Below are 26,439 nucleotides of genomic sequence, written 5' to 3'. Positions count from 1 at the left end.
ATGACAATCATACTTAAAAAAAACAAAATATGTTTCAAAAACAAAGTATTATTCATAAAAAAACACTAAGTAGCATCTATGAGAGAAAAAAGTGAGAAATCATTTTAGTCATAAGAAAGGTCACCTACTTTGAAATGTTAATTCTATTTCTCTTTCATCGGGAGCTGCCTTCCCTGCTCAGTATTGCATTCTTTCGCTGTATCCAAATTTGCAACATTACAGCATTTTTTAATTAGATCGATGATAATCATAGGCTGATTCAACTAAAGAGGGTAACAACTTTGAAATTAAAAGATGCTTAAATTGGTATGCTGCAGTGAAATTGTGCAGTTTGCTAAACATTTCCATCCTGTGTTTCTTGTTGCAACATTCAGCATAGCTCAACCTCTGTCCAAAGCCTTAGATGATAGTTGAAATAGCTGTATCAATGAAAACAGCAGACAGAGACAGTCAGGTGAAAGTGAGGGCAAACAAAACTGCCAAGTCTAAACAGAAATTGGCCTGGCAGAACAAATTGTTGAGGCAGGGGCTCACACACACCAGAACAATGCAGGTTAAAGGCGAAGCTTGTAGAAAATGCAACAAAGCAGTACACATACAAAGAACATGTTGGACAGACAAAAATAAATGGACTTCACCGGGAAGAGATAAAGATAGAAAGTAAAGTAGCAGTTTCAAAAAGAGCATTAATCTACATGCTGTTGATGAGAAAATTGATAATGATGGGAATGACACTAGACTGGATAGCAAACACGAGGAATACTGCAGATGCTGGAAATTCAAGAATGCAGCAGGTCAGGCAGCATCTCCAGGAAGAGGTACAGGACCTGACGAAGGGTCTTGGCCTGAAACGTCGACTGTACCTCTTCCTAGAGATGCTGCCTGGCCTGCTGCGTTCACCAGCAACTTTGATGTGTGTTGCCAGACTGGATAGCCTTTACTTTGCAAGTGAAATTGACAACAGACAAGCAATATGGCCTACACAAGAAATGAACACCATATTAATTAAAATGGAATTGGATGCTGGCTTTGCTGTTTCAGTCATTCCACAAAACTAGTTTGAACGGCATTTGAAGCCTGCAGATATCCAACTAAGAACTTACACTGGAGAAAAGATTACTCATGTGCGAATGACATTTGGAACAGTGAAATACAATAACCAACAAAGCATAATGGGCTTGTATGTGGTAAAAACAGAAGGACATGCATTGTGGAGCTTAGACAACTACAAGTTGATTGGAGATCCATCAATATTTGCATGCTATATCTCCATGTAATAGAGTCAACTGAATGCGAATTTGAAAAGGTACTGGATGATGCCACAGTAGTGATAAATGATGGCATTGAAAACTGAAACATATCAAGGGTAAAATAGTGTTAAATGAAAATGTCACACCCAGTTTTTATAAGGCACGTCTAGTTCCTTATACCATCTTTGATAAAGTAGCCAGTGAGCTAGATCACATGGAGGCTGAAGGAATACTTTCCAAGGTTGAGTTGAGCCTAGGGGCAATGCTGTTGGTCTCAGTAGCCAAGAAGAATGGGTCTGTGAGGATCTGTGGTTACCTTAAGGCGGGGTGGCCAACCTTTTACAATCCATACGTCGATTTTTTCACGCACAAGTTCTATATTAACATATTTTTACAAGAATTGAATTGTATACAAGAGTTGTATGACACATCTGAACTTGTGAGTGAAAAAATTGATGCATGGAATGTAAAAGGTTGGCCACCCCTGCCTTAAGGTCTCCATCAACCCAGTACAGAAAAGGGGCATTTTTGCAAACCTTTCTGGAGGAAAACACTTCAGCAAAGTGGACTTAGCTAAGGCCTACTTATAGAGGGTGATGGAAGAAGGGTGAAAATTGTTTCTCACCATAAACACTTACAAAGGGCTTAATCACTATAATAGGCATGTTTTTGGAGTAATAGCTTTTGCTCATGCAGTCTTGCAGAAAGCTATGGACCAGGTAGTGCAAAGCTGTCCAGGCACTCAGTGTTACCTGGTTGGCAAGCAAAATCTCCAAAATCTCTAAGTGTTAAAAAGATTAGAAGATTATGCCCTCAGAGCACGGTGCAATGATTGTGAATTCTTTATACCAAGCATCACTTATATTGGTCACACCATTGACTCACAAGGATTACACAAGTGTGCTGAAAAAGTTCAAGCAGTGGTGGATACCCTAAGGCCAAAGGATGTATCACCATTCTGATCCTTTTTGAGGATATGTCAATTGCTATAACAAGTTCCTACTAAACATGGCTACTGTGCATCACCCCTTGAACTCTTTATTACAGATCGGGAAGAAATGGCAATGGACAAGGCAGTGTGAGGTCACTTTCCAAAAGGTAAAGGAAATGGTGACATCAGGCACTGGCTAACACATTATGATCCGCTTAGTCCAGTGAAGCCTGCCTCTGACACCACGCCTTATGGTATAAGTGCAGTCATGTCTGAACATCCCACAGCCTTTGCATCTTTTTCTCTTAGCACTGCAGGGAAAAATTATGCTCAGATTAACCGAAAGGTTTTGAGTCTGGTTTGGGGTGTAAAACATTTCAATCAGTACGTGTATGGGTAAGAGTCTACCCTCGTTACTGATCATCAAACACTTTGTCCATTTTCAATCTGCCTTGTTCCATGGACAGCAGCAGTACGAATACAGTGATGAGCTCAGTTTCTTGGAGGACACTGTTACAAGGTTGAATTCAAGAGGACCACAAAACATGAAAATGCTGATGGATTGTCCCATTTACCCTTGGAAAAGAAATTACTTGAAAAATTTACAAAAGAGGATACTCCTCCCGACGTTTCTTCCTAATGGAAATTAAAAGTCTCCATGTTACAGCAGAGATGATTCAAAGGGAAACCATAATAGACCCTACACTACCTCAGGTCTACATGGCCACACTAACTGGCTGGAACGTGCAACAGTTCCCCGCAATTTTACCACCACCCAGGATGAATTTGCCCTTGATGGGAGTTGGCGTATGTGGGGATTGAGAGTTGTTGTATCATCCATGCTGAGAGTGGAAGTGCTGGAGGAGCTACATGCAGGTCATCTGGGCATGGTCAAAATGAAAGTCTTGGCTCAAAGCATTGGTTATCAGTAGATCAAGCAACTTGCCATGCACTGTTTGGGATGCCAACACATCCAGAAGATCCAAGAGCAGCACCTTTCCATCCCTGAGAACAGCCTAAACACAAAATACTCTGCAGATGCTGGGGTCAAAGCAACACTAACAACACACTGGAGGAACTCAGCAGGTCGGGCAGCATCCGTGGAAACAATCAGTCAATGTTTCGGGCTGGAACCCTTCTTGACTGATCATTTCATGGATGCTGCCTGACCTGCTGAGTTCCTCCAGAGGGTTGTAAGTGTTCCTGAGAACAGCCTGTATTGCCCTGGCAGAGGATTTTGCTAGACCATTCATGGACACAAATTTCTTGGTATTAGTGGATGAAGGTACAAAGTGGCCAGAAGTGTTCCCAATAGCTTCCAGTATGAACTTGGAAACTATTTATGTGTTGAAAAGTTTCTTCTCAATGACTGGTGTTTCACTTAGTCAGTGACAATGGATCACAGTTTGTTGCAGAACAGTTTCAGTCATTCCTGAAAATGAATGGAATAAGATGTATTACATCTGTACCATAGCACCTAGCTATAGTTGGCTTGGTGGAAAGAACATACTGCGAGCAATGTCAGCAGAACACCCTACACTGAGTCAGAAGATCGCCAATTTCCACTTTGCACATCGCAATGCTGCACACTCCACAAACAACTGGCCAGCTATGCTGTTCCTGGGTCATTCTTTGCATTCATGCCTGAATCTCCTCAAACTCAATCAAAGAAGGAGTATGCAGGACAAACGGCTGAGACAGACTCAAGGCTCTTCAATCAAGGAGGTTTGATGTTTCACTCCTGGACTAAGCAGTTCTGCCAAGGGACTACAGGGGTGATCAAAAGTGGGTGCTTGGAAAGATTATGGGTAGAACTGGACATCCGAAATTGCATCTGATGTCATCTGGAGATGACAAATCAATCATTTGAGGAGAGCAGAGTAAATTGTTAAAGAAGAAGGGTGTCCAATGCTGTCAGAACCAATTCCTGGGGCCCCAGAGACAATTCCTACAAACACCACAGAGGAGGCCCCAAATGGGAGATTGTTTCACTGCCACAAATCTCACCTGCCAAGCAGCATGACCACCCTTGTCGCAAAAGATGTTATCCCACAAGAGTAAGATATCCTCCACAGTGATTAAATCTTTAGCTGGAATGGGACAATTTTAAACTTACTATGCTGTGGATGTCTGTATTTGGTAGTTGTATTATATAATATACTGTGTATATAGTTGAGATGTATTCTATATTAAGTTGGGGTTTATAGCTAAGCAGGGAGGAGTGTTGTGCATTTAATATTTCAGCAATATTGTAAATACATGGCTTGATAAAGCTTTCTTAGTTTGCTTAATAATTCTTTACGGGTTATATGCAAAAATACATGAATGGCATACATCACTAAGCCACCACATCATAATGTATATGCTTCATTTAAATTCTTTAAAAAAGTTAGACTCACGTTCTGGACTCCCTTGTTTTTCTTCCAATTAATTTTATGTTTTGCAGTAACAAAACATCGCACTTATGCAAATATCTAATCCTTTGTGTACACTACGAAACTTCAAGGCCTTGAGGTTTAATATTAATAAACATTAAAATGACAGAATGTCACTCAGAAGTAGAAACAAAATTAACACTTACATGTTTAGATAAGTCCAGGCTTTTTGAATCGACGTCGTACCTAAAGAGGAGTGGAAATTATTACTTTTACTAATATATTAAATTAAATGTGCAATGAAATTAATGAACAGAAAGAAAATGCTGCTTTTTCTTAAACTTCATGCCACAGCCTCCAATCCCTCATCATGAAAATTTTGGAGAGCAGAATATAAAATGCTTGCATTTATCATCCTGGTGAAAGGGCTCAGTCCAAAAGATCAACTGTTTATTCTCCTCCATAGAAAAAAGAGATTCTGCAGAATCACTTTTATGCAGACCAACACACACAAAATACAATAGGAACTCAGCAGTACAGGGAGCATCCATGTATAGGAACAAAGAGTCAATGTTTCGAGCTGAGACCCATCATCAGCACCCGTGCATGTTGTTACTCTCCATAGATGCCGCCTTGCTTGCCGAGTTCCGAGTTCCTCCAGCATTTTGTGTGTGTTGCATTTATACTTCCCTTTACACAATGTTTCAAAGAGCTTTACTTCCAATGAAACACTTCTGCTGTGCAGTCCCTTCACAGTGTAGGGCATTTAGCTGCCAACATTCTGCACCACATGCTTTCAACCATGTGGTAATGACCAGATAAATTTGTTTTTTTTTGTGCAAAGTGATTGAGAGATAAACATTGGCACGTCAGGTGAAGTAACAAGACAGATCCAAAAGCACTACCATTTATCACCTCAATTGAAAAGTTTCATCTCCAACAGCACAGCACTCCTTTAGTATTATACTGAACTGGCAGCTGAGGTTTCTGTGCTCAGGCTTCTGCTTTCATATTTCAAATGATTTGCCGTAACTGTCTCCAGCTTCGGCAGAAAATAATTAGAATATTAAAATGCTTACGGGGAAAATTTGTGGTGTATCTCTTGGGGTTTGGTTTCACCATCTTTATTCATGATTTTTTTAATATAGTACGGATTAATTAAATCTCTTGGAAGGCCGTCAAAATAATACTAAAATAACTTCACTGAATTTCATTCATTATCATTAAAACAAACAATGTCCTTACAAACTGGTATGAACTGCCATGATATTTTTTTTTGTTTAAGACCGGGTTTCTGATAAATCTACATTTCAGCTTTAATTAGCTGCAAATATTCTATAAACAAGTGCACAAAAATCACAAAATTCCCAAGTATTATCATTTCTGTCAACTCATAGTGAGGTTCAAGTTCTTAGAAGTGAACATCAGGAATAGCCTATTCTGGTCCAAACATTTACACGTTATGGCCAAGAAAGCTCACCAATGCCTCTACAAGCTCAAGAGGCTAAATAAATTTGGCAACACACATAAAAGTTGCTGGTGAACGCAGCAGGCCAGGCAGCATCTCTAGGAAGAGGTACAGTCAACGTTTCGGGCCGAGACCCTTCGTCAGGACTAACTGAAAGAAGAGCTAGTAAGAGATTTGAAAGTGGGAGGGGGAGGGGGAGATCCAAAATGATAGGAGAAGACAGGAGGGGGAGAAATGGAGCCAAGAGCTGGACAGGTGATTGGCAAAAGGGATATGAGAGAATCATGGGACAGGAGGCCCAGGGAGAAGGAAAAGGGGGAGGGGGGAAAAACCAGAGGATGGGCAAGGGGTATAGTGAGGGGGACAGAGGGAGAAAAAGGAGAGAGAGAAAAAGAATGTGTGTATATAAATAAATAACGAATGGGGTACGAGGGGGAGGTGGGGCACTAGTAGAAGTTTGAGAAGTCGATGTTCATGCCATCAGGTTGGAGGCTACCCAGACGGAATATAAGGTGTTGTTCCTCCAACCTGAGTGTGGCTTCATCTTTACAGTAGAGGAGGCCGTGGATAGACATATCAGAATGGGAATGGGATGTGGATTTAAAATGTGTGGCCACTTGAAGATCCTGCTTTCTTTGGCGGACAGAGAGTAGGTGTTCAGCGAAACGATCTCCCAGTCAGCGTCAGGTCTCACCAATATATAGGCCACATCGGGAGCACCGGACACAGTATATCATCCCAGCTGACTCACAGGTGAAGTGTCGCCTCTCACCTGGAAGGACTGTCTGGGGCCCTGAATGGTAGTGAGGGAGGAAGTGTAAGGGCATGTGTAGCACTTGTTCCGCTTACAAGGATAAGTGCCAGGAGGCAGATCGGTGGGAACGAATGGACAAGGGAGTCGCATAGGGAGCGATCCCTGCGGAAAACTGAGAGAGGGGAGGAGGGAAAGATGTGCTTAGTGGTGGGATCATGTCCCCATTGACCTTAACCACTTTTTTAATGATGCATCAAAGACCGCATACTATTTCGATTCATAATGGCCTGGTATGGAAACTGCGTTGCATGTGACCGTAAGAAAAACTGCACAGAGTTGTTGGCACAGCTCAACATATCACAGAAACCAACTTCCCCTCAATGGGTTTTGTCAGTAAAGCAGCAAGCATAATCAAAGACCCATCCCAGCCCCGTCATCCTCGCTTCTTCCCACTTCAACTTGGCAGAGGATTAAAAAGCCTGAAAGCACAACCCACCATACTCAAGAACAGATCTATCCCACTGTAATTAGACTATTTAAAGTACAAAATGGACTCCTGACCTTGCAATCGACCTCATTAGGAGCATGCACCTCTTAGTGTGCTGCAATTTATCTGTAGCTGTTACACTTTATTCTGCATTGTAATTGTTTTATCTTGTTCTACCTCAATGTGCTGTGTAATGATCTGATCTGTATGAACAGTACGCAAGACAAGTTTTTCACTCTGTCTTGTCACATATGACAATAACAAACTAATTCCAATTCCATTCTTTGTAGCTCAATTAGTCCAGATCCACAGTGCAGTCTCCTTTGCCATATCCTGGCCCAAATTGCAGCAAGCAGGATAATCGCAGTGGTAAACAAATGGTTTTCTGTCAATAATTTGATGTTTCAGGCCAAGACTTGTTTTCAGGACTGAGAAGGAAGGAGGTAATGCAATGACTCCACCTGTCTAATTAGACAATGGATGTGCCTAGTTTAGTTCTGGGGCGCAGACCTGGGCAATGAATATGGAGATCCTGGGTTGCCCAGACATCAAGATTCCCCTCTCGGCCTTGCGGATGTGGTCCAAAGGAATGTGGAGCAGTACTTTTGGCATCAGCTTGGCTGCAGGAGCTGCCGGGAGGTGATGTGATACGTCATCCAACCGCCTTAGGGGCTCCACTCCGGATTTGTGTAGGGTTTACTCCTTAGCCTTCGCTTCTCCCGAAGATACCCACAAGGAAGTGGGACCAGTAACCCTGGATAGGGAACCATACCGGGTACTGTCAGCCGGAGCCAGCTGAGCCCGGGACTCGTGTAAGACAGGGTCGTCATGCCCTGTAGTAGTGACATATGGAGCCACTACCCACTACCCAGGAAGACACCAGAATAAAAAGGTGTGGGGAGGGGACAGAGGCTAGCTGGAAGGTCATAGGTGAAGCCGGACAGGTGGGAAAGGTCAGTCAGAGAATAGTTGGACCATAGGAGAAAGGAAAGGAGGAGGGGACCCAGGGGGAAGCGATAGGCAGGTGAGAAGAGATAAAAGGTCAGAGTGGGGGACGGGTGGGGGGGAAGGAGAAATCGACATTCATGCTACCCAGATGGAATATAAGGTGTTGCTTCTCCACCCTGATAGCGGCCTCATCTTGGCACAAGATGACATGTTCGAACGGGAAATGGAATCAAAATTAAAATCCACATTCCATATATTGACCACACTGGATAAAAAAAAAATTGCCTCTCAGATTCCTATTAAATTTCTCACCTCCCATCTTAAATCTATGCCCTCTAGTTCTTTATTCCCAACATTGGTCTTCAGATTTCATGTTTGATGGTTAAATATGGAGCAGTTAAATGAGGGCACTTAAAGTGTGGCACCTTCAAGGTCAAGGCCGAAAACACGCAGGACAGCCGGGGTTCAAATGAGGCTGAAGCACAGGGGGAGTGAGGCATCCTCTGTCTACTATCTTGTTGGTGAATGTACAGTCACTTGAAAATGAGATTGACGATCTCAGGGCAAGGCTGCTGTTTCAGAGGCAGATAAGGCAGATCTCAGTTGCTTGTTGCATTGAGACTTGGTAAACAGCAAACACACCGGATGCAGCTATTCGACCAGAAGGTTTTATGATTTTCAGAATGGATTCTGGCAAGGAAACATATGGAGGAGTATGCTTTTTGGCCAATTTTCGTTGGTACACGGAAGTTGGGGTTATATCGACTTCTTGTTCCCTGACTTAGAACAACTAACAATTAAATGTAGACTATTCTATTTGCTTCAAGGGTTCTTCTCTGTGATCTTCACCATAGCCTATACACCACCACCAGCCGATTATAAGCAAGCACTCGCAAAACTGCACGATGCTGTCTGTAAACAAGAAACAGCCCATCCTGATGCATTTCAAATTATATTTGGCAACTTTAACCAGGCCAGTTTGAAGAAAACTCTGCCTAGTTTTCACCAGCACATAACCTGTTGCACCAGAGGTCCCAACACACTAGACCACGGCTACACTACAATAAAGAATGTCTGTGGTTCTTTCCTGAGACCGAATTTTGGTAAGTCGGATCATTTGGCTGGACTTAGACAATAGACAATAGACAATAAGTGCAGGAGTAGGCTTTTCAGCCCTTCGAGCCAGCACCACCATTCACTGTGATCATGGCTGATCATCCACAATCAGTACCCTGTTCCTGCCTTCTCCCCAAATCCCTTCACTCCGCTATCTTTAAGAGCTCTATCTAACTCTTTTTTGAAAGAATCCAGAGAATTGGCCTCGACTGCCTTCTGAGGCAGAGCATTCCACAGAACCACAACCCTCTGTGTGAAAAAGTTTTTCCTTAACTCTGTTCTAAATTGTCTACCCCTTATTCTTAAACTGTGGCCTCTGGTTCTGGACTCCCCCAACATCGGTAACATGTTTCCTGCCTCCAGCTTGTCCAATCCCCTAATAATTTTATATGTTTCAATTAGACTTCTGTTACCTCCATACAGATAGAACCTAAAAAGCAAGGCTTCAGAGATGAAGACAACCAAGAGGTAGCCGCGGGTGGCTGGGAAACGGTTACAGGATTGCCTTGAGTCAGTGGACTGGGCCGTGTTCAAGAACTCATCAGAGGACTTGAATGTCTACACCAGGGTCATTACAGACTTTATTAAAACAGCTGTGGATGAGTATGTACCCATGAACTCATTCAGGTTTTCCCCAATCAGAAGCCCTGGATGAACAATGAAATCTGAAATCTGCTGAGAGTCATTCAAGCCAGGAGATCAAGAATGCTACAAGAGGTGCAGGTATGATTTCCAGAAAGCCATCTCACAGGTGAAATGGAGATTCCAGACTAGACTGGAATCAGCAAGGGATGCTCGACAGCTGTGGCAGGGTATGAATTCCATAACCTCCTACAAAGCTGAATCGGTCGACATAGGAGACAGCAGAGCTTCGCTTCCTGATGAGCTCAATAACTTCTAGGCCCAGATCAGGGAGGAAACACCGTGCACCCCCATGTCTCCCAATGATCATTTGGTCTCAATATCTGACAATGACATGGGGGCTGCCTTCATGGGACTGAATCCAAGGAAACCACCTGGTCCAGACGGAGTACCCGGCCGAGTACTGAAGACCTGTGCTGACCAACTGGCTGTGTATTTACAGATAACTTCATCCTCTTGCTCCAGCTGTGTGTGGTACCCACCTGCTTCAAGCAGGCTTCAATTGTACCGGTGCCCAAGAAGAGCATGGTAACCTGTACTATCACCCAATGGCATTTACATCCACAGTGATGAAGTGCTTTGAGAGGCTGGTGTTGAAGCACATCAGTTCCTGTCTGAATGGTGACATAGATCGGCTCCAATTCACCTCCTGAAGCAACAAGTCTACAGCAGATGCTATCTTGTTGACTCTTCACACAACCCTGGAACATCTGGACAGCAAAGATGCACACATCAGGATGCACTTTATCAACTACAGCTCAGCATCCAACACCATCATCCCCTCTAAACTAATCAGTAATCTCCAAGACCTGGGCCTCAATACCCCCTTGTGCAATTGGATCCTGGATTTCCTCAACCATAGTCAGTTTGGACTGGCAAAAACATCTCCAAGGAACTGATTGTAGACTTCAGGAGAGGGAAACCAGGTGTCCATGAGCCAGGAATCATCGGAGTATCAGAGGTAGAGAGGGTCAGTAACTTTAAATTCTTGGATGTCACTATCTCAGAGGACCTGTTCTGGAACCATCATATTGTGAAGAAAGTATGACAGTGCCTCTACTTCGACAGGAGTCTGTGGAGGTTTGGCATGTCATCGAAAATCTTGGCGAATTTCTCCAGATGTGTGATGGAAAGTGTGCTGACTGGCTGCATTATGGCCTGGTATGGGAACATCAATGCCTTTGAGTGAAAAATCCTACAAAAGGCAGCGGATTTGGTCCAGTACGTCACAGGTAAAACTCTCCTAATCATTGAGCATATCGTCATGAAAAGTTGCCATAGAAAAGCAGCATACATCAACAATCCTCACCACCCAGGCTGTGCTCTTTTCTCACTGCTGCCATCAGGTAGAAGGTACAAGCGCCTCAGGACTCACACCACTCGGTTCAATAACAGTTACTACCCCTCAACCATCAGGCTCTTGAACAAAAGGGATTGCAACACTCATTTAAGAACTCTGCCATATTGTTAATTCAAGTTCATTATTTATTGCTAATTATTTATATCTGCATTTGCACAATTTGTTTCTAGTTAACAAGTTCCTGATGTTTACAGTTTATACTTGCTGTTCTATAGATTTGCTCAGTATGTCTGCAGAAAATGAACTTCAGTATTGTATATGGTGACATGTATGTACTCTGATAATAAATTTTACTTCGAACTTTGAAGGGGAAAATAACATGTACATTTACCATGTAAATGCCCCTCATAATTTTATACACTTCTTCAAGATCTCTGCTTTTTCTCTTACGCTCCAATGATAAAAGCCTCAACCTGTTCAACTTCCTGAAAAAAAATGTGGCCAAACTATTTGTTTGGATGAATTTGTTCAAGAAGAATTTGGACCAGGAAGAAAGTAGGAGAAAAATCAGTTCAGAGAAAAGCACAATCTTAAAGACAAAATGGCAACTTAACTAATGAGAAAGTGATCATTCCACTTCTGACAGAAGGAATACTGTACAATTAGGTTCACCAGATCGATCCTGAGGCAGAACTTCTGGACTCTCTGTCCAAGGAGATCGTAGGGGCTCAGTTGTTGAGTGTATTTAAGACAGACATTTATAGATTTTTGAATATTGTAGAAATCAAGTGATACAGGAATTGTGCAGGACTGTGCTGATAAAAGATTAGACATATCCTATTGAATAGCTGAGCAGGCACAAGTTGCCACATGGTATAATTTTGTTTATATTTCTTATGTAACCGGGTGACCGTTGAATCTTATTCATTATTGTTAAAAGTGTACTTAGGCATCCATCTGGGTAATGATAGAATAGTTGTCTGTGCCTTTAACTGGAGACAGTGATGTCATTACACACGCGCGGGATAGTGGGGAGACTATTTTTGTTTTCTGCAGAAGAAGCTGGTGGGGCTTTGGGATTAAGTTCCTCCCAGAGGTACTGGACATGTTGAGGAACAGTGAGCATTATTTGACGAAATCCATGTGAATTCATTTATGCTTGTTGGGGAATTGAGAATTTCAGTAATTTGACATGTTTTACATGTGGATGCTTTAGATTTTCATGAGTGAAGGCATCGGCGCTGGATAGCGTGGCTTGTGCAAAGTTCCTTACCGGCTAATTAGGTCAGTCTTCCTGTAATTTTACAACTTCCTTGTAAAAGTTGTGCCAAAGTGTACCTTTTGTCTAACTTCATTGTATCATGACTGATTGTGAATGTAACAGTGTAACGTGAATGTTTAGTCTCTGTTTGGAAGTTAAGCACGTGTGTACTAAAAGGGAGTAGACGTCTTAGATGAGATGTATTTGCTTACATTGTCGCTGCTATGTATAAGGTACAGGGTTGGTGGGATTCTAATGTTGCTCGTATTGTGTTCCTTCAGAATTGCCACTACTGTATTAGTTTCGTGCGGTTTGCTTTATGTATTTTTATACTGCAAACGCAATTCATCGCTACACAAGGGTGTGGATCGAAATTTAAACTGAGATTGTAATGGCAGGAACTGGTTGTAAATTCGTTTGTTTTGTTTTGAGGCCCTCTTCCGGCACTAAAACATCTAAAACAGATAAAGGAATTAAAACCTGAAAACGTATTTGCTATCCTGAGCGGGTACTTTTCCCCAGGCTACACTTACATTCCTAGATTCTTGATGGCCATAATCTGGATAATGAAGAAAATAAGTTATCACATTGATATAGTGGCTCTCACTTTGTCAAAGCACACACTCAGGGGGCGAAGCAAAGTCAAGATGGCGCTAAGCGGCGACTCCTTTGCTGCATCTTCGGAAACAGCACAATTTCTGTCTTTGAGATCTCTTTTTTTTTTCCTTTTCAAGGTTCTTTTGCAGACCCTAACCTGGTCTGAACACTCTGAATTTGGTTCTTTGGGGGAATGGGACCCACTCTCAGAGCTTCACGAAGGGCCACTTTTTGATTTCCCAAGGACGTGGCCTGGAAGACTAGCACACCTTTAGGGTGCCGGATTTTCATGGTTCTGGAGAAGGGCTGATTCAAGGTCAGTGCCCCTGACTGAGGCGTCGCGGGAAAACATGGAACATCAGGGGCAGCGGATAAGCTGCTGTGGGCTGTGTGTCCAGAGACCTAAGCCCTGGGGCTGACTCTCTAGGCACAGAACTCAGAAAAAGTGACACAACAGACTCTTAACACCATGAATCAGCAAGTTGTTTGTTATGTCTCCCCTCTCGCTGTGAAGGAGAAAGAGAGCCTGTGGTATGTCAAATTACCGGGTGAACCAGTAGTCTTCGGGGTACTGCAAGTCTGTGTCTTTACTGATAATTTGCTGCACGCTTGAGTGCTCGGTAGGGATGCACCGATGCTTTTTTGCTGGTGGAGGGGGATGATCGTTGCCTTGCTGCTATTTATGCATGGGAGGGGGGAGCTGAGTGGCTTTGGGGTTCTGACATTTAACTGTCATTCATTCTTTGGGGCACTCCTCTGTTTTCATTGCTGTTCGCAAAGAAAAAGAATTTCAGGATGTATATTGTATACATCTCTCTGACGTTAAATGTACCTATTGAATCTAAAACTCCTCACAAACAATTGAATATGTTCCTTTAAAATTGTAATCATTGTTGATTTGGCAGCAAACACAGTACTTATTCGGGTAAAAATTCAAGCTCAGTCAGCTATGTTAAAGGCAATACAGTAATGCAATAACAGCTATACTTTATGCTGTGTTCCCGAATTACACTTCCATAGGAACCAAAGGAACTTAGCTGTAATATTATCAAATCCTGAAAACAGGATACAGTGCACAGCTGTTAATATTTTATGTGTTTAGTGCAAGCAATTAAGTTCATATTTTTATCCTAGTATCTGCTGTGAAATTATCCCCCCGTATAAAAATAGTTTAAGAGAACAGCTTTGAAGGTAAAACTGCAGTTAAATAATGCAGAATATATTAGAAGACATAAACACAAAAGATTCCACAGATACTGGAAATCCAGAGGAATGAACAGAAATTGCTGGAGGAACTTAACAGGTCAGGCAGTATCTAAGGAGGGGAATGAATAGTCAACAATTTGGGCCGAGACCCTTCATCAGGACTGAAAAGAAAGGGTAAAGAAGCCCTAATAAGGTGGTGGGTTGAGGGGAAGTTGGCAAGTGATAGGTGAAACCAGGTGAGGGGGCGATAAAGTGAGAAGCTGGGAAATTACAGGTGGAAACGATTAACGGCTGAAGAAGGAATCTATTAGAGGAGAGTGGACTGTGGGAGAAAGGGAAGGAAGGGTACTAAAGGAAATTGATGGGCAGGTGAGAAGAAGATAAGGGGTAAGAGGGGAGCCAGAAAGAGGAGTGAGAAAAAGAGAGATGGATGAGGGGGAGAAATTACCAGAAGTTAGAGAAATCAATGTTCATGCCATCAGGTTGGAGGCTACTTGGAAAGAATATGAGTTTTCGCTCCTTCAAGTGGCCACATCACGGCAGAGAGAAAGCCATGGACCAACACGTCGGAATGGCAACAGGAAGTGGAATCTAAATAGATATCCATTGGGTGTGTCTGATGGAATGAAGATGCCCAACAAAGTGGTCCCCAATCCATGCTGGGTCTCAACAATGTAGAGGAAACTGCACTGGGAGCACCAGACACAGAAGAACAATTTACAAGTCATAAGGGAATGATGAACTGATAAATATATGTCACAAAATATTCATATGAACCTAACAGAGTAGGACCACATGACAATGTTATGACAAAGTATGGCACAGATCAGTAAGAACAGCATGGCCCAGGTGGCCAATCCAGAACCAGTCGTGCTGCTGATCACACACTCAATGCAATGGATAATAAGGATAAAGGGTAGGAATGTGGGTATTACTGCAGTTGGCAGCAGTCAGAGACAGGCAAACTGAAGTCGGGGAAGAATCCTATTTAATTAGTCAACTCAAGTACATGTATGTGGCCTAGACTGCCTGAGGAATATTCATCCACATACAACAGCTAAACTGAGTATTGGTATTGCTGCTGGTTTATTGTAGAAGTTTAGTGAAAAGTTCATGCATAATTAAGTATTTTGGAATAGTTAAGAGAATACAGAATACAGAATATAGGGCTGGAATTACGCAGAAAGTGCAGTGCAGCCAAACAAATAGAGCTCACGGGCTACAACGAAGATCAGAAGATCAAGAATTCATCTTTGGCATACGTTCAAGAGTTTGACAAGAACTGGGGGTAGAGTAGTTCAAGTGATCTAGTTTGTAACATTTGACAGCACTTGTGGAAGTTATAACATACAATCTCAGGAAGTGATTTAGTTAAAGGAGACAATTTTATTGTGGAGCAGGAAGTCAGAGAAAGAAGAGTTTGCAAAAACACAGTTCACAGTCCAGTAGAGACCAGAAGCAACGTTGAGCCAATTGTCATTAAGTGGGTTTGTTGATGCTGCTCAAGGAATGAATGGCACACTGAAAATTTCCTGATTATATTATAAAAGAGAACCAGAGGATCTCAAAAAAAAGATCAGCAAAGAATACTTCAGGATAGTGACTCATTCGTAAATAAATATGCAAAGCAGTACACCTTCAGCACTGATCAGATAGGTTTAGGTACATAGGTTCTGCTGTGGAATTTGAACCTTTCAATTCAGTCGAGAGTGGTACCACTTAGTCACAATGATAATGAATGTAATTACCTTCACATAAAAAAATAAGATATAAAGTGAAGTACTTTAATGTTTACAGCAATAAAAAAACTCCCAGAGGTTACACATAGTTTTTCCTGCCACTAAAAAGACTTTGCCTCTACAGGTCAAATCTTCCAGTCAAGAGTGGAGAAGAAATCTTCAATTTATAACAACACACACAAAATGCTGGAAGAACTCAGCATCGATGGAAAAGAGTAAGCGGTTGATGTTTTGGGCCGACACCCTTCATCGTGACTGGAAAGGAAGGGGAGAAGTCAGAAAAAGAAGGTAAGGGGACAGGAGGAAGAAGTACAAGCTGGCAGGTGATAGGTGAAACCAGCAGAGGGGGAGGGGGTGAAGTAAAGAGCTGGGAAGTTGATTGGTGAAAGAGATAAAGCTGGAGAAGGGAGAATCTGATAGGAGAGGAAAGAAGACCACAGAAGAAAGGGAAGAGGGAGGGACACCAGAGGAAGGTGATGGACAGGTAAGGAGTTAAGCTGAGAGAGGGAGACAGGAATGGGGAATGGTGGAGTGAGGTGGAGGGTGGGGTAAGCAAATACCGTAAGTTCTAGAAATCGATGTTCAGCCCGTCAGTTTGGAGGCTACCCAGACGGAATATAAGGTGTTGCTCCTCCTGCCTGAATGTGGCCTCATCATAGCAGTAGGGAAGGCATTGGACTGACATGTCGGAATGGGAACGAGAAGTAGAATTGAAATGGGTGGCCACCAGGATCTGCATTAACATCACCAACACTGGTTCCAATGATGGCAAGCGGATTCAGAACCTGGATTTCACCACCTTCAATACTGCTTCCAACGACCCCGGACACCTTCAAACTGTTAATTGCGCAATCTCTAACTCCGGCTCTAGCCTGGGCCTTGCCCGACACCACCTCCAGGCCGAGACGTTATGTGCTGCTGCTGGGACCCCAGTCTCCCATTCTCCCATAACCACTCTGCAAACCCATGTGTCTCAGGCCCCAATGTCAGCTCTTGCGTCCAAGGAGCCTCCATCTTCTTCCCAACCCACCTTTCCTGAATAGGTTAGCCCTTTTCTCTCTTCAGACACTACCAACTCTCTTCCCCCCTTCTGATCCCAGCTGTCACACCCATTCTCATGGGCCTTCCCCTCTCTGAGGCAGAATGTTCTGTTCTCCATAAGCGCCTCATGTTTGTCCCCCTGCACCCACAACTCAGTGAGTTCCACACTCGCCATGATGCCAAGCTCTTCTTCCAATGCCTCCATGTCCGTGCCTACTTCTTTGTAGCCCGCACCGATGACCCTTCTCCTGGCTTTGACCCTTGTCCCGTCTTTGAGCCTCCTCCTCTTCCTGGGCACGTTGTTCTGGTCTTCTGCCTGCTCTGGATCTTTTTGACCCTAACTTCTGACAAGACATCAAACATCTCGACTTCACCACTCATCTCTCCAATTCCAAACTCACTCCTTCTGAACGCACTGTTCTCAGCAGTAATCCTAATCTCACCATCAAACCTGCAGATAAAGGGGAGTGCTGTAGTAGTCTGGTGTACTGATCCCTACTTTGCTGAGGCCAGGCAGAAACTTTCAAACACCTCCTCTTACTTACCCCTTGTACAGGACCCCACTAAGGAGCACCAGACTATTGTCACCTGCATCATCACTGACCTCATCAACTCTGGGGATTTCCCATCCACTACCACCAATCCCATAGTTCCCTTACCCCTCACCTCCTGTTTCTGCATCCTACCCAAGATCCACAATCCTGACTCGTCCAGGTAGACCCATTGTTTTTACCTGTTCCTGCCCCACTGAAGTAGTGTCTGTATACCTTGAATCTGTTTCATCCCCATGGTTCAGTCCCTTCTTATCTATATTCCTGACACTTCACATGTTCTTGATCTTTTCAATGACTTTAAGTCCCCTGGCCCCAATCATCTTATTTTCACTATGGATGTCCAGGTCTTATACACTTTGATCCCCCATCAGGAGGGCCTTAAAACTTTCTGCTTCTTTCTGGACAACAGACCCAACCAGTACCCCTCCATCAGCACACTCCTCTGATGGAATTGGTCCTTGTCCCCAACAATTTCTCGTTTGGTGCCTCCCACATCCTTCAAACCAAAAGTGTAGCCATAGACACTCACATGGGTTCCAGCTATGCCTGACTTTTTGTTGGCTATGTGGCACAGTCCATGTTCCAAGCCTTAACTGGCATCACTTCCCAACTCTTTCCATGCTACGTCGGCAAATGCGTTGATGATGCTTCCTGCACCCATACTGAGCTCATCGATTTCATCAACTTTGCTTCCAACTTCAACCCTGCCCTCAAATTAAATTGGCTCATTTCTGACAATGGAACTTCTCTCCCCTTTCTCGGTCTCTCTGTCTTCATCTCTGTATACAGCATATCTACGGACATCTTTTATAAACCCACTGATTCTCACAGCTATCTAGATTATATTTCTTCCCACCCTGTCACTTGCAAAAATGCCATTCCCTTCTCTCTGTTCCTCCATCTCCACGACATCAGTGCTCAGGATTAGGCTTTTCATTCCAGAACAATTGAGATGTCCTCCTTCTTCAAAGAAAGGGGCTTCTCTTCCTCCACCCTCAATGCTGTCCTTACCCACATCTCTTCCATTTCACACACATCTGATCTTACCCCACCCTTCTGAGCCACAACTCTTGCTCTCACCTACCATCCCACCGGTCCAGCACATAATTCTCAGTAACTTCCACCATCTCCACTAGTATCCCACCACCAAAGCACATCTTTTCTTACCCCCCATTTTCCACTTTCCGCAGGCATTGCTCTATACATGATTCCCTTGTCCATTCATCTCTCCCCGCTGATCTCATAGTCATAGTCATACTTTATTGATCCCAGGGGAAATTGGTTTTTGTTACAGTTGCACCATAAATAATGAAATAGTAATAATAAAACCATAAATTGTTAAATAGTAATATGTAGATTATGCCAGGAAATAAGTCCAGGACCAGCCTACTGGCTCAGGGTGCCTGACCCTCCAAGGGAGGAGTTGTAAAATTTGATGGCCACAGGCAGGAATGACTTCTTATGACGCTCTGTGTTGCATCTCGGTGGAATGAGTCTCTGTCTGAATGTACTACTGTGCCCAACCAGTACATTATGTAGTGGATGGGAGACATTGTCCAAGATGGCATGCAACTTGGGCAGCATCCTCTTTTCAGACACCACCGTCAGAGAGTCCAGTTCCATCCTCACAACATCACTGGCCTTACGAATGAGTTTGTTGATTCTGTTGGTGTCTGCTACCCCCAGCCTGCTGCCCCAGCACACAACAGCAAACTTGATCGCACTGGCCACCACAGACTCGTAGAACATCCTCAGCATTGTCCGGCAGATGTTAAAGGACCTCAGTCTCCTCAGGAAATAGAGACGGCTCTGACCCTTCTTGTTGATAGCCTCAGTGTTCTTTGACCAGTCCAGTTTATTGTCAATTCATATCCCCAGGTATTTGTAATCCTCCACCATGTCCACACTGACCCCTGGATGGAAACAGGGGTCGCCGGTACCTTAGCTCTCCTCAGGTCTACCACCAGCTCCTTAGTCTTTTTCACATTAAGTTGCAGATAATTCTGCTCACACCATGTGACAAAGTTTCCTACCGTAGCCCTGTACTCAGCCTCATCTCCCTTGCTGATGCATCCAACTATGGCAGAGTCATCTGAAAACTTCTGAAGGTGACAAGACTCTGTGCAGTAGTTGAAGTCCGAGGTGTAAATGCTGAAGAGAAAGGGAGACAAGACAATCCCCTGTGGAGCCCCAGTGCTGCTGATCACTCTGTCAGGCACAGTGTTGCAAGCACACGTACTGTGGTCTGCCAGTCAGGTAATCAAGAATCCATGACACCAGGAAAACATCCACCTTCATCTCCCTCCTGGTACTTATCCTTGAAGGCAGACCAAGTGCCAGACCGACTCCTACGCCTCCTCCCACACTACCATTCAGGGCCTTAAACAGTCCCTCCAAGCAAAGTGACACTCCACCTGTGAATCTGTTGGGGTCACTTACTGTATCTGGTGGTCCCGGTGTGGCCACCTGTACATCAGTGAGACTCAGCATAGATGGGGAGACCGCTTCACCGAGTAACTACACTCTGTCCACCAGAAAAAGCGGAATCTTCTAATAGCCACCCATTTCAATTCTACTTCCCATCCCGACATGTCAGTCCATGGCCATGATGAGGCCACACCTCATTAGAAGAGCAACACCTTATATTCCATCTGGATAGCCACCAACCTGATGGCATGAACATTGATTTCTAGAACTGCTGGCAATTGTCCCCCACCCTGCCTTCACCATTCCCCATTCCTGTTTCCCTTTCTTACCTTGTTTCCTTACCTGCCCAGGTGCCAGGGTACAGGATGTCTCAGATCGGGTCCTGAATATTCTGAAGGGGGAGGGTGAGCAGCCAGTTGTTTTGGTACATGTTGGTACCAATGACATAGATAGGACAAAGGAGGAGGTCCTGAAGACAGATTTCCAGGAGTTAGGAAGGAAGCTGAGAAGCAGGACCTCCAGGGTAGTAGTCTCGGGATTGCTACCTGTGCCACGTGCTAGCGAGGGCAAGAATAGTAGGATCAGGCAGATGAATGCGTGGCTGAGAGACAGGTGCAGGGGGCAGGACTTCAGATTCTTGGATAATTGGGATCTCTTCTGGGGGAAGTATGACCTGTTCAAAAAGGGCAGGTTACACCTGAACCCGAAGGGGACCAATATCCTGGCAGGAAAGTTTAATGGAGCTGTTAGGGAGGGTTTAAACTAATTTTGCAGGGAGGTAGGAACTGGAATGACAGAGCGGAGGAAGGGGAAAACAGAAATAAATCTAAGATAGTGAGCAGTAAAAATGACAGGAAAGACAGGCAGGTGATGGGGCAAGTTTGTAGCCATTGGGATGAGTTGCAGTGCAATAAAGTTGCAGTGAAATCAAAGCGAAAAGTACCAAATACTGGTCTTAAGGTGCTATACTTAAATGCACGCAGCATAAGGAATAAGGTGGATGATCTTGTTGTACAGCTACAGATTGGCAGGTATGATATTGTGGCCATCACTGAAACCTGGCTAAAGGATGCATGTCTCTGGGAGCTGAACGTCCAAGGATACACGGTGTATCGGAAGGATAGGAAGGTAGGCAGAGGGGGAGGTGTGGCTTTATTGGTAAGAAATGATATTAAATCATTAGAAAGAGGTGATATAGGATCGGAAGGTGCAGAATCTTTATGGGTTGAGCGAAGAAATTGCAGGGGTAAAAGGACCCTGATGGCAGTTATTTATAGGCCTCCAAACAGCTGCAGGGATGTGGACTACAGGAAATAGAAAAGGCTTGTCAGAAGGGCAGTGTTATGATAATTGTGGGCTATTTTAACATGCAAGTGGATCAGGTCGGCACTGGATCTCAAGAGAGAGAATTTGTAGCATGTCTGCGAGATGGCTTTTTAGAATAGCTTGTTGATGAGCCCACTAGTGGATCGGCTGTACTGGATTGGGTATTGTGTAATGATCCGGAGGTGATTAGAGAGATTGAGGTGAAGGAATCCTTAGGAGGCAGTGATCATAACATGATTGAGTTCACTGTGAAATTTGAAAAAGAGAAGCCGAAATCTGATGTGCCGGTATTTCAGTGGAGTAAAGAAAATTACAGTGGCATGAGAGAGGAACTGGCCAAAGTTGACCGGAAAGGGACAATGGCGGGAAAGACGGCAGAGCAGCAGTGGCTGGAGTTTATGCGAGAAGCGAGGAAGGTGCAAGACAAGTATATTCCAAAAAAGAAGAAGTTTTCGAATGGACAAAGGATGCAAAAGTGGTTGACAAGAGAAGTCAAAGCCAAAGTTAAAGCAAAGGAGAGGGCATACAAGGAAGCAAAAATTAGTGGGAAGACAGAGGATTGGGAAGTTTTTAAAACCTTACAAAAGGAAACCAAGAAGGTCATTAAGAGGGAAAAGATTAACGATGAAAGGAAGCTAGCAAATAATATCAAAGCTTTTTCAAGTATATAAAGAGTAAAAGACAGGTGAGAGTAGATATAGGACCGATAGAAAATGATGCTGGAGAAATTGTAATGGGAGATAAGGAGATGGCAGAGGAACTGAACGAGTATTTTGCATCGTCTTCACTGAGGAAGACATCAGCAGTATACCGGACCCTCAAGGGTGGCAGGGAAGGGAAGTGTGCGCAGTCACAATTACGACAGAGAAAGTACTCAGGAAGCTGAATAGGCTAAAGGTAGATAAATCTCCTGGACCAGATGGAATGCACCCTCGTGTTCTGAAGGAAGTAGCTGTGGAGATTGCGGAGGCATTAGCAATGATCTTTCAAAAGTCGATAGATTCTGGCATGGTTCCGGAGGACTGGAAGATTGCAAATGTCACTCTGCTATTTAAGAAGGGGCCAAGGAAGCAAAAAGGAAATTATAGACCTGTTAGCTTGATATCGGTGGTTGGGAAGTTGTTGGAGTTGATTGTCAAGGATGAGATTACAGAGTACCTGGAGGCATATGACAAGATAGGCAGAACTCAGCATGGATTCCTTAAAGGAAAATCCTGCCTGACAAACCTATTACAATTTTTTGAGGAAATTACCAGTAGGCTAGACAAGGGAGAAGCAGTGGATGTTGTATATTTGGATTGTCAGCAGGCCTTTGAGGCTACTTAACAACATAAGAGCCCATGGAATTACGGGAAAGGTACATACGTGGATAGAGCGTTGGCTGATTGGCAGGAAACAGAGAGTGGGAATAAAGGGATCCTATTCTGGTTGGCTGCCGGTTACCAGTGGTGTTCCACAGGGGTCCGTGTTGGGCTGCTTCTTTTTACACTGTGCATAAACGATTTGGATTATGGAATAGATGGCTTTGTGGCTAAATTTGCTGACGATACAAAGATAGGTGGAGGGGCCGGTAGTGCTGAGGAAACGGAGAGTCTGCAGAGAGACTTGGATAGATTGGAAGAATGGGCAGAGAAGTGGCAAATGAAGTACAATGTTGAAAAGTGTATGGTTATGCACTTTGGCAGAAATACTAAATGGGCAGACTATTATTTAAATGGGGAAAGAATTCAAAGTTCGGAGATGCAACAGGACTTGGGAGTCCTCGTACAGGATACCCTTAAGGTTAACCTCCAGGTTGAGTCAGTAGTGAAGAAGGCAAATGCAATGTTGGCATTCATTTCTAGAGGAATAGTGTATAGGAGCAGGGATGTGATGTTGAGGCTCTATAAGGCACTGGTGAGACCTCACTTGGAGTACTGTGGGCAGTTTTGGTCTCCTTATTTAAGAAAGGATGTGCTGACGTTGGAGAGGGTACAGAGAAGATTCATTAGAATGATTCCGGGAATGAGAGGGTTAACATATGAGGAACGTTTGTCCGCTCTTGGACTGTATTCCTTGGAGTTTAGAAGAATGAGGGGAGACCTCATAGAAACATTTCGAATGTTGAAAGGCATGGACAGAGTGGATGTGGCAAAGTTGTTTCTCATGATGGGGGAGTCTAGTACGAGAGGGCATGACTTAAGGATTGAAGGGCGCCCATTCAGAACAGAAATGCGAAGAAAGTTTTTTTAGCCAGAGGGTGGTGAATCTGTGGAATCTGTTGCCACGGGCAGCAGTGGAGGCCAAGTCATTGGGTGTATTTAAAGCAGAGATTGATAGGTATCTGAGTAGCCAGGGCATCAAAGGTTATGGTGAGAAGGCGGGGAAGTGGGACTAAATGGGAGAAAGGATCAGCTCATGATAAAATGGCGGAGCAGACTCGATGGGCCGAATGGCCGACTTCTGTTCCTTTGTCTTATGGTCTTACCTTCCTTTTGTGCCCCTCCCCCTTCCCTTTTTTCCATGGTCTTCTGTCCTCTCCTATCAGATTTCCCCTTCTCCAGCCCTTTATCTTTTTCACCAATCAACTTCCCAGCTTTTTACTTCACCCCTCCCCCTGCCCTGGTTTCACCCACCACCTGCCACCTTGTACTTCCTCCTCCCCTCCCCCCACCTTATTCTGACTTCTCGCCTTCCTTTCCATTCCTGAACTGCTGACTGTTTACTCTTTTCCATAGATGCTGCCTGGCCAGCCGATTTACTCCAGCATTTTGCGTGTGTTGATTTGGATCTCCAGCATCTGTAGACTTTCTCTTGTTTTCTTCCAATCTATAACAGCCTCATTTAGTTTGAGTAACGTTTAAATCCTAGATAAAACATGCCTGAGACACCTCAGCCCAAGTTATCCATCTCATTTCTGTGCCATCCTCAACATCAGGAGGAAGCCACAATCTTGACTAGGTAGGTTAAATGATAGCAAAAAAAGAGAAAACACTCCTTAGTAGTTATATCTTACATAATAAAAAAAACATAGGCATTGACTACAAGTCTGGGATAATATCTCAAAGTTCTGATGACATTTACCATCTGCACAGTGTCACTGGAATTTTCACATCCTCACAGTTCTTAAGCAGCTTTTATTTCTTTGCCTAGCATCTGTTTGCTTCCATGTAAATATCTCTTGCACTAAAATAAATTATTTTTCACTAAAATAAACACATTAAGTATTTTTCCTGAGGTGTTCACTTAACAACTGCTTCCGTTTACACGTGCAAAATAAAATCATTCTTATTTACAACAGTAATTAAGAACAGGCTATAGGCAGGCTCCCATCTAAGTCAGGTACCTTCTGATGATCGGTCACAACTTGAAACACTAATTGCTTTCTCTTTCCTTCTCCACAATAGCTGCCTGACTCATTTCATACTTGCAATATTTCTGTTTTTATTTCAGATTTTTAGGATTTGCGATACATTACTTTTCAATGTATTTTTCTCACTGAACTTACCAATAGAACTAAGGGTATAAGCATAAAATTACAATATTTGAAATAAAGCCATATAAGGATTAGTACATGGACATAGAAAGATTAATTCATGTTCTGTTGACGAGCTGTGTATGTGTGCCCTTTTAAAGTTGATATGTGAATCTGTTCTGATTCAACCAGATGTTAATGTGGAAGACACCTCTTGTTTCTTGGTCTACTTACGAAGGGCTTGTCACACCAGTAAAAGCGAGGAATGACTAAGACTTTATGTGACATAAACTATCTGTTTTCTGCAAAATCTGCTTGGAATTCTACCAAGAACTTTGGATATCAATACTTATGGCAAGGTGCACATTGCCATCTTTACATGGGTATGCTTTATACATCAGTGAAATTACATCTTTAAGGATATTCTCTCCAATCATCATTCTCAGCAAAGAAAAAATGTTATCAGTTTGATTGTTAGCACACACTAGTCCCGTTGAAGGGTCTTGGCATGAAATGTCTACTCTTTATTCCTTTCCATAAATATTATCTGACCTGCTGAGTGCCTCCAGCAGTTTGTGTGTGTTACTCTGGATTTCCAGCATCTGCAGAATGTCTTGTCTTTTTGAGCTTGATTGTGAAGCTGAGATAAAACCTTAGCCATGTCGCTTAACAGAGAGGAGGACTGCTAGTGTACACCATCTTATACAGTGTTTGGTATATCCTAATAGTCTTCATAAACAATGGAGTGTGCTCACTGTGGAACATATCTACTTGAAGTAAGCTCCCACAGGTTATTCTGGGATCATTATCTGTCCATGTGGTGTATTGGATATGTTAGCCAAGTGAGTAGTTCCAACTGCCTTACTCTTCTTTAAAGTAGAGCAAAAGGATATTTTAAGTCCCACTGAGAAATCAGAAGGGCTCTTCGTTTAATATTGAATTTACTTCCCTGGAACATGAGTTCTAAATCTGGGGATAAGACTTTATAGTGAGAATGGAACCCAAGATTGATTGGCTCAGCAGCAAGGATGCCATTACCTGAGCCACAGGGCAGTGGCAAAGTGCCTCTCTATTTGAAACCAAAGTGCTATTGACAAGAAAGTCAACTAAGCAATAGTCAATGCATGCTATAAGCATCATCTTCTTGATGACATAGCTCGAGACTTTGCAAAATTCAGAGTTCAATTTCGGTACGTTCCTCCCCGTGGAGCACCTGGGTTTTCCCAATGTGCTCTGGTTTCCTCCCACAGTCTAAAGAAGTACCGGATAGGTTAATTTGTCATTGTAAATTGTCCTGTGATTAGGTTAGGGTAAGTCAGGGTTGTGGGGTTGCTGGGGAGGTGTGGCTCGAATGGCAGAATTGCTTACTCTGTGCTGTATTGCTAAATAAAATAAAACATGCAATCACATTATATTTTTTTCATTTTTATGCTCATTCCTTCCTATTTCTCAGACCTTTCCATCTTCTTTTTAAGTTGGCTATATTCCTTTCATTTATATCACTTTATCTTTGTCGTAGACATTCACTAATAGTCTACTTCAAGTTCCTAACATCATGTTTAT

The 26,439-nt window shown here is 43.3% G+C and overlaps 1 protein-coding gene across 6 annotated transcripts in view; it reads right to left on the bottom strand.

Moving 5' to 3' along the window:
- The window catches only part of LOC140209516 (copine-8-like), a 669,962-nt gene that overhangs the window by 496,741 nt on the left and 146,782 nt on the right, over positions 1 to 26,439 (bottom strand). For 2 of the 6 annotated variants that reach the window (XM_072277774.1, XM_072277775.1), the window contains exon 5: positions 4,763 to 4,802. In XM_072277774.1, the coding sequence (XP_072133875.1) occupies positions 4,763 to 4,802 (40 nt within the window). Of the gene's footprint in view, positions 1 to 340; positions 350 to 1,414; positions 1,424 to 2,384; positions 2,396 to 3,051; positions 3,063 to 4,756; positions 4,803 to 26,439 lie in introns of all 6 variants that reach the window. The other 4 variants (XM_072277770.1, XM_072277771.1, XM_072277769.1 and 1 more) reach the window with 4 other exon arrangements.

The sequence above is a fragment of the Mobula birostris genome, chromosome 14 (genome assembly GCF_030028105.1).
Source record: "Mobula birostris isolate sMobBir1 chromosome 14, sMobBir1.hap1, whole genome shotgun sequence".
Classification (NCBI taxonomy): domain Eukaryota; kingdom Metazoa; phylum Chordata; class Chondrichthyes; order Myliobatiformes; family Myliobatidae; genus Mobula; species Mobula birostris.
This window is presented reverse-complemented; position numbering and strand designations above follow the sequence as displayed.